Source organism: Macrobrachium nipponense, chromosome 17, assembly GCF_015104395.2.
Source record: "Macrobrachium nipponense isolate FS-2020 chromosome 17, ASM1510439v2, whole genome shotgun sequence".
NCBI classification, from domain to species: Eukaryota; Metazoa; Arthropoda; class Malacostraca; order Decapoda; family Palaemonidae; genus Macrobrachium; species Macrobrachium nipponense.
In genome coordinates, this window is record NC_087210.1 from 58,741,419 (window position 1) to 58,749,622 (window position 8,204).

At 36.3% G+C, this 8,204-nt stretch overlaps 1 protein-coding gene across 1 annotated transcript; it reads right to left on the minus strand.

Moving 5' to 3' along the window:
- Positions 1-1,427: 1,427 nt before the first annotated feature.
- LOC135196274 (acidic mammalian chitinase-like) lies at positions 1,428-6,716 on the minus strand. The gene is made up of 10 exons (XM_064222978.1): positions 6,566-6,716; positions 5,887-6,032; positions 5,003-5,146; positions 4,473-4,604; positions 3,910-4,161; positions 3,361-3,546; positions 2,759-2,890; positions 2,436-2,615; positions 2,014-2,112; positions 1,428-1,707 (listed from the first exon to the last, which is right to left on the minus strand). The coding sequence occupies exons 1-10, from the start codon at positions 6,615-6,617 to the stop codon at positions 1,573-1,575; spliced, it is 1,458 nt and encodes a 485-aa protein (XP_064079048.1). The 5' UTR covers positions 6,618-6,716; the 3' UTR covers positions 1,428-1,572.
- Between the last annotated feature and the right edge of the window lie 1,488 nt (positions 6,717-8,204).

The window sequence follows — 8,204 nt, forward strand, 5'->3', positions numbered from 1 at the left end:
CTAGATGGAATGCCCGAGAATCGAACTCGCGGCCACCGAGATGGCCGACCAACACCATACCGACCACGCCACTGAGGCGCTCGTTTATTTAGGGAATTGAACCCACCTGTTCTCTTAAAGGCAAGCGAGCACTCTAGCTGAAGGAACAATATTGTATTTCCTTTGTATTTAGAACAACAGGCTTTTCCCTTCACTTTAATCTCCAGTTTATTAACGGCTAATGTTCGACAGTTTGCTTTGTGTGTATATATATATATATATATATATATATATATATATATATATATATATATATATATATATATAAAACCATCAATGAAGGGAAGAGGACACACAGATGTACATGCTGTCTTTATTGCGACGTTTTTTCGTAATTATCAAGTTAATTACATCATCAGCCTGATGATGTAATTAACTTGATAATTACGAAACGTCGCAATAAAGACAGCATGTACATCTGTGTGTGTCCTCTTCCCTTCATTGATGGTTATTAATATGGATTGGACTCCTCGCTCCTGGCACTAAGCTATATATATATATATATATATATATATATATATATATATATATATATATATATATATATATATATTGCTGAATAAATTTTTTAGTCGATAAGAAATTTGTCGCTCATGCTGAAGGGGCAATTATGGGATAATTATATATATTAAAATATTAATATTAATATATATATAATTATATATATATCTATATATATAATATATATATATTATAATAGATATTATTACATATGCCAGCGAGCATATGTATATATATATATATATAGATAAATAAATATACTATATATATATATATATATATAGATCTCATATGTACATCGAGCATGAGCCGACAAATTTCTTAGCGACTAAAAAATTCCCCTTCGGTTACCAATAAATGAAAATATATTAATTCCGAGGTTGAGCGAATTTTGTAGCTTAATATATGTATAGAATCACGGTCATGTGATATGACTCATATATATGTATATATATATATATATATATATATATATATATATATATATATATATATATATATATACATATATATATATATATATATATATATATATATATATATATATATATATATATATATATATATATGAGTCAAATCACATGACCGTGATTCTATACATACATTGAGCTACAAATGTCCTTTAATATCTAATTGCTCTACCTCGGAATTAATATATTTTCATATATGGTAACCGAACGGGAATTTTTTAGTCGATAAGAAATTTGTCGGCTCATGCTCGATGTATATGTACGTATATATAATAATGTAAATAGGACATATAAACATTCTGTATGGAACATTAATTATTATTTTATGTTTATTTCTCTCAATATCTTCATAAAAAGCCCAAGTCATATGAAATTTTCCACTTTACTTTATATCAGGTTGCACACCAATCATACGAGTTCTTTTTTCAAGTTTTATTGAGCATGTTATTTTCTCTTACAAACAAAACCACGACGCACTGCGTCTGTCTTAAGTGAACGCGAAGTTCTCTGAGGATCCTTCCAAAACGATGTTTACGACTAAAAGATAATTCCTTCATGGAAGTTACTGGGGGCAGTCGTTGAGACAGTGGCCTCCGAGGGCGCACACGGAATCCTTCCAGTCACAGATGAGAGCCTCTGGATTGAAGAGAGTCCCAGGTGGGCAGGTGTACTCCACCTCCACCCATCCTTGAAGGTCCTGGAAATAGACGGTAATGGTGATGTATTTTGGAACCATATATTCGATGTCTCCAGGTAATGTGCTCTTTAAAGTAGACGACATCCATCTTTGATCCTTTCCCATAGAATCGTACTACTATTACTATTTTCTTTAAGTAGATTCTTTAAGCAGTTGGAAATGTACGGTCATCTTAATCATTATCATATGAGAAAGGATCTCTTTACCCATTGTCATCACTTTGTGGTATTTGAAGCTTGACACGCCGTAGTAGCAAATGTTACTTCCTGTTGGGGCACTAGTAAGAATTCTAGTAGTCTGCCTTACCTGATCACAGAGATAATAGTGAGTGCAGTCATTCTCATCAGCGTTGGGTCCTAGTTTAGTGCAGTGTTCGCCGGGTGCTGGGGTGGTAATTGAAGGATCCTAAAATTAAGGATTCAGGTTCATTAGACCATTTCTGTTCTTGTTCTCAAAAAAATACTGCATTGAAATACATCACGATGAGTTATTATTATTTATGGCTAAATTTCAGCTGTACAAAACTGACAAAATTTCAATTAAAGGAGTTCCCAAATGATATGCAAATTCACTATTAGACACAAATACATTATAAACGTTACAGTTCGAGGACCTCTACTGGATACTATAGCAATGTTCGAAACTGTTTTTGTCCTGAAATATACTGCTCCCCGCAATTTTGGTTCATTCCTCTCTCTAGATTTTGGGAAAGGGTAACAGATACGAACCCTCGTGGTAGTCGGTGGAGGGGGTTCAGTTGGAGGCCTCGTGTAAATACCTCCGCTCAAGACCTCCATCAGAGTGGTGAGGAGAGGGAATTTGGCGCCATGACACTTGCCGTGGAAATCGTCTGTCTCCACACTCCAGACCATACAGCCGGCGATGCCTTTGTCAAGGGCATATTGGGCCTATGGAGAGAACAAAATGTTAACTGGGATGTTAATGATAATCTTCTATGAATCAAAGCTTCACTTTCATGAAAAACGTATGAAAGATTTCAATCAATAATGATTCAAACCCTCTGTCATTTAGATATGTAAATAAGATGAACCTTGATGGCGACGGAGTCCGGATCTTCATAGCCAACCCAGAAATAGTTGTTGGGAATGTAGTAGGCGTAGGGTTCATTCATGGCTGGGTCGTGGACTACTGTCCAGTCCTGTGTTCTTTGGAAGTCGCAAATCTGAAAAGAAAGAGAGATAATCCTTAGGACAAATCCTTACAACTTTCGAAAGGGTTCATGAAGCTGATAACTTTCGGAGAAGACATCTACGACAATTTGAAATACGATGAAAGTAATAATGCCGAATAAATATTTCAGAATTGGAACAAGTCATTCGTTCATATTCAGTTTTCAAAATTCTGCTAGTCACTCATTTTACCTAATTTGTATTATTATAAAAAAAATGGTGCTAAGATTTAACTTTCAGCTGTTGATCTCTGCGCTTGTATAAAGAAAATTATGGATATTTTCCTTTATAAATGAATGCGAGTAAGTCTCTATGTGTGCAAGTATTTATTGTGTATTGCATGTAGCATTAACCTTCCAAAGTGGTTAAAAGAGTCGTAAGTTACTCATTTTTCTCATGCAGCCTTTATATCTCTACAGTCTCCCGATGCATAATTTCAGAGTCATAATTGTCACAGACCAACCTCATTGTAACCCATGAATCCTGGCTCTCTGGTGTAAGGACCAGCGCCTCCAGGCTGAGTTGCAGGGGCGTAGATTCCGGTATCTTCTTCGTTTTTCAGTCTGAAGCTGCGGCCATAAAGAGGGACGCCCATAACCAACTTCTCTGGTGGAGCTCCTTTTTCGAGCCAGTAGCTCACTGCGAAGTCCTAGAAAGAAAACATTGTTAGTGTGGGTTGGACTTTTAATGAAGTCAGCATCCCTCAACTAGGTAACAACCATAGATATATCTATATCTATGGTAACAACACAAAGGATGAAAATTTCCTGGAAACTTGCGTTTCTTATCAAGATATGATATATTTGCCATCTAGATTCAAACTCAAATGATTTATTTACCATATACATGTTATCATTAGTATTAATCTAAATATAAAGTGAAGGACGGGAGACATCATCTGAAATAATTCTCAAAATAATTGGAAAAAAGACTATTGCTTAACAGACTAGAATATGGACGCCAAGTCGTTCATTCTACAAATACAATGAAGCCAAGAACCTTGATTTTTTACCTGGTTAAGGTAGAGATTATCCCCAGTATCCTCAGGATGGGCATAGAGAATGGAATGGTGATGAGCGAAAGGCTCCCAGCTGCCATGCAAATCGTAGGTCATCAGATGAAGTAAATCAATGTTCTTGGACAGTTCAGGAATATTGTACGCTGGGTCTATGGTGGCTTTGCCAGCAGACACGGCAGCCGTCAAGATCATACCTTCGGCGTGAAGGGCCTGGTACAGCTCGCTCATGAGAGTGATGTAATTGACCTGAAGGAAAAATTAGAATTGTACTTTAGAGCAAGCATGAAATTCTCCTTCCTGTACCAGTATGTCATAGCCAACTAATTATTCGTTGTTATTTCTTCCGCTTGGTATTATCTTCTCGTTTTAACACCATCCTCTTCATGCCAATATCAAGTTGTTCAGTTCATTTCTGTGAATTACGTAGATGAAAAAAAAATAGCTTTTCATCTTAATGCTGTAACATTTTTCCTTGAAGGTTTATTCCAGACTGCTATTCTTGAGTGACCTTCTCGGATGAATAATGATCAACGCATTTTCCAGCAACGTAAACTTACGTAATCATCTGGACTTCCACCTCTTTGTGTAGGGTACTCCCAATCCATATCCAGACCATCGAAATTATGGGCCTTCAAGAGAGTGAGCGTCGAGTCAATGAAAGTCTTTCTTGCTGATGCCGATGCTGCCATCTGGAGAACAAAGGAAGAATCACATTTTTAAAAACATTAATTTTCACTTCATGCAAATGCATATTTAATCAAGTCATTCATCCACTATATTAACCAATTTCAAAAATAATTTCTACCCGAAGGCAAGTTTATTTGATGTGCCTACAAGTAATCTTGTTTATAATATTTTTTTTTTTAATTTGAATGTATAATTAATCTTAATCTTGGCCATTGGTTCCATTACGTAAAGAATAAAAATCCGAATACCAGTCGATATACTGTCAATTTTAAAAACTAAACAGGACAGCAGATATATGGACAGAAAGACATGCCAACTATTAGATGTTCCTGATAGCAAATTGGGTCCGGGAAAAATAGTGGATAATTCAGCTGCTGATAACTGATGACACTCGCACTACCTGGGAATATTTGGTGGATCCTTCGTTCCATCCTCCAACTCCCAAAGTGGTCTTAAGGTTAGGATTTTTCTCCTTCAGCTTCGTGAAACGATCGAAGCCACATTTTCCGTAGTCTTCGCACAGGTCATTGTAGGGATCTAACACCTGTAGGGTAAATTGCATATTTGTTTACTAACATGAATTCATACATGTGCAAATACGGTTAGTACATATATACATGGTATGCATATTAATTACTTGGTGCAGATTTCAATAACACGTCGACAGTTTGAGTGAAAAATAAGAGCAGTCATCAGTCAATTCGTCCTCTAACGGGAATGTTTTATGAATTTACACAGGTATTTGATCACATATTTTCCTTCATTTATCTTTGTCATATCTAAATTTGTGCTCAGTAGTGATGACTTTCATTTACAGTGCTTTAATTCCATCACTCCATCTCCATGTTGCATTCATTTCTCCATACATACATTTCCTAAAATAACTTCTATAAGCAGCTTTCTCACCTATGTAGTTCTCTTGCTTGTGACGCTTTACACACACACACACACACGCACACATACAAACATACTCACACATACCCTCCTACACACACACAGACACACATACATACATACTCTTACATACCCTCCTATACACACACACATACACACACACACGAAGATAATATTTTAGTGTAAAGGAAATGACATTGCCTAGGAATACTCGTCAAACGTCCCTACCGAAATGCTATGAGCAGTGACTGCAATTTACAGTAGAATAAAACTATTATTCTTATCACCATTTTACAATCGTTGTCAAAGAATTATCCGTATTCATTTTTCTTATTTATCAGTCATATTTAATTTAAAAAAAAATTCACTGGATGTTAGGTGATGACTTACCCTAATCTCATTGTTGCTGCCAAGTCCAGCGAAGGCATAGACAAGATGTGTGCAGAGACTTGGGTCGTTATCCTCGACGGTGAATTTGCCTTCTTCTGGTCTGTAGGTGGCCCAGGAACTGAAGTAGCAGACGAGCGTCACTCCCTCTGTAGAAAAGGAATAGGAACAGAGACTAATTAAACATAGCAAAATCAAGAGGAAGGTTTCAAATCCGGATGTAACAGTGCTTCCTACAGAGTTTCAGTGTATAGTAAGATGGAAATTAATTTTCAAAAGGGGAAGTTATTGAGAAAATCAGAAATCTATCGAAAATAAGATGGGTGAATTAACGTTCCTTATTTTTAAAAGATACAAAAAACTGTCATTTCGTTAAAGCCTGCGTGTATTGAAAAATTCGAGTGTCGTTCAAATTGGTGTCTTATCCGGTTGCTAATGTAGTGTAGGTGTAGATGAATACGTTAACGCAACTGAAAGAAGCAGGAGTAATAAAATGAAGGGGGAAACAGATTCAGTGAATGCTGAATTTCATGATCTCTAAAAATCTTAACTTAAGACATGGCTAAATAATCGTTGCATTTCATCTTGCTCAGGATCAATTGAGTATTGTCTTCAGATGAGACTTGAAATTGGTTCAGCAAATGCCGCCCTTGTTAATGACAGCAGACATAGTACTACTTACCGGCGAGGTAGAGGGAGTAAGCTATCAAGGAGAGCAACAGCAACAACTTCATACTCGAATACCGAGAGACAGGCTGCCTGTAAAAGCCTCGGCGCCATCGCTCTCTTTTAAAAGGGCTCGGAGCATGTGTGTGTCACGTGTCACTTTAGTGAGTCCTTTGCCATTATCTTATTTTCTAGTTTTTTGCGTTGATTTTTTTATGCCTCATATTTTACGCATCTACTTTCTTATCAAGTGAGGACACATGTACTTCTGGCGAGTGAGAGCGTATCTCCCAGTAAAGCTGAAAAACGAAACACGAAATTTTTAACTAAATCCTGTTATATATCAATTCTATTTTTTTTATTACTTAGAGTGGCATTGTTATTATTATCATCACTATCATCTAGTCTCTCTTTCTAGTGTAATCAGCAAAGCGGAAGGTGTAACTCAAGAAGTACGTCTGAGAGCATTCTCATCTTTTTCGGACTCCAGATGTTAAGATTATTGTTACTGAAACTGGAGACTCAGGCTGATGCTTTTCTTTTCGTTTTGTTCAGAATTACTTTTGCTACGTTGGGATGGATTTCCAGTCAAACCATCTTGTAAGAATTGGGTTCAAGATGAGTCTGTATGTGTTCGTTAATTAACGAAACTATCAAAGAGAACATGATAGAAAATTCACCAAGCAAATATTTTCTTCCATAACAGTTCTCATCGGTTGAGTACAGAAGGCTTGCTTTTTTTTTTTTTTTTTTTTTTTTTTTGACAGCCTTACTGGCATCTTCACACGGGATTTCGAAAAAAAAATGGAGATATGATACTATCCTCTCTTCACTGAAGGACGTAGCCCAGAATTGTATTTGGTGGGGGCCGAATAGTCACGACTGATATGTACTACGTGGGACTTATAACAATCGTGCGAATATATGAATCTAATAATTATAGACAAAAGACAATAATGACTCCAGAGAATAAATGCATGAGCCATTGAGTCGGCCAGGAGCAGAACTTAGGCAATCGCTATTTGCAACAAGGCGTCGTTCGACCTCCGGCTTACTCGGGGCGCATGCTAAAATTTACTGTCAAATAATGCTTTGTTTCACCAACGAAAATTAAAATTAATACGCTATATTTCATTACAAATAATTTTTCTGTACTGTTTGGCATTGCTCATTATTTATTTTTTACATTTTCATTCTAATAAATAAAGCATGAATATCCAATCCTGAACTTCCTGTATCTTTAATTCAACGCGAAACACCTTTTTCAGACCTTTCAAGGATTTCCAACCCCAACCCCAACAAATCAACAACAAAGTAGTTTGTAGGCTACTTCCCGAGTAAGCGAAAAGTGGAGACAAAAGCATTTAAGTTCTGGCAATTTTGAACAGCGATAACTTATTTTTCGTGCTATTTCAAACGTTTTTAATGATGCAGATATGCATGCAGAGTTGTAAGCATTGGCAAAATATTTTTTTTATACAAGCATGATTTTTTAAACAGTATCGAATGCCATTTCGATTTCACACACCCACATACACACACACATTCCTCTGGAATCTCTGATAGCTATGGGTATATGATCGAGTATGTACGTAAAGAGAACAATTCCTATAAATGGCCTCTAGAATGCATAATCAGTGGTTTTTGTCATAATC

What these genes read in the sequence shown, in the direction of transcription:
- LOC135196274 (XM_064222978.1), bottom strand. Translation starts at nt 6,617, where the DNA reads ATGAAGTTGTTGCTGTTGCTCTCCTTGATAGCTTACTCCCTCTACCTC. An exon ending in GTGGAAGTCCAGATGATTAC is followed by an intron (nt 4,162 to 4,472) that starts GTAAGTTTACGT and finishes TTTTTCCTTCAG; the next exon opens with GTCAATTACATCACTCTCAT. An exon ending in ACTATTATCTCTGTGATCAG is followed by an intron (nt 1,708 to 2,013) that starts GTAAGGCAGACT and finishes GTCTATTTCCAG; the next exon opens with GACCTTCAAGGATGGGTGGA.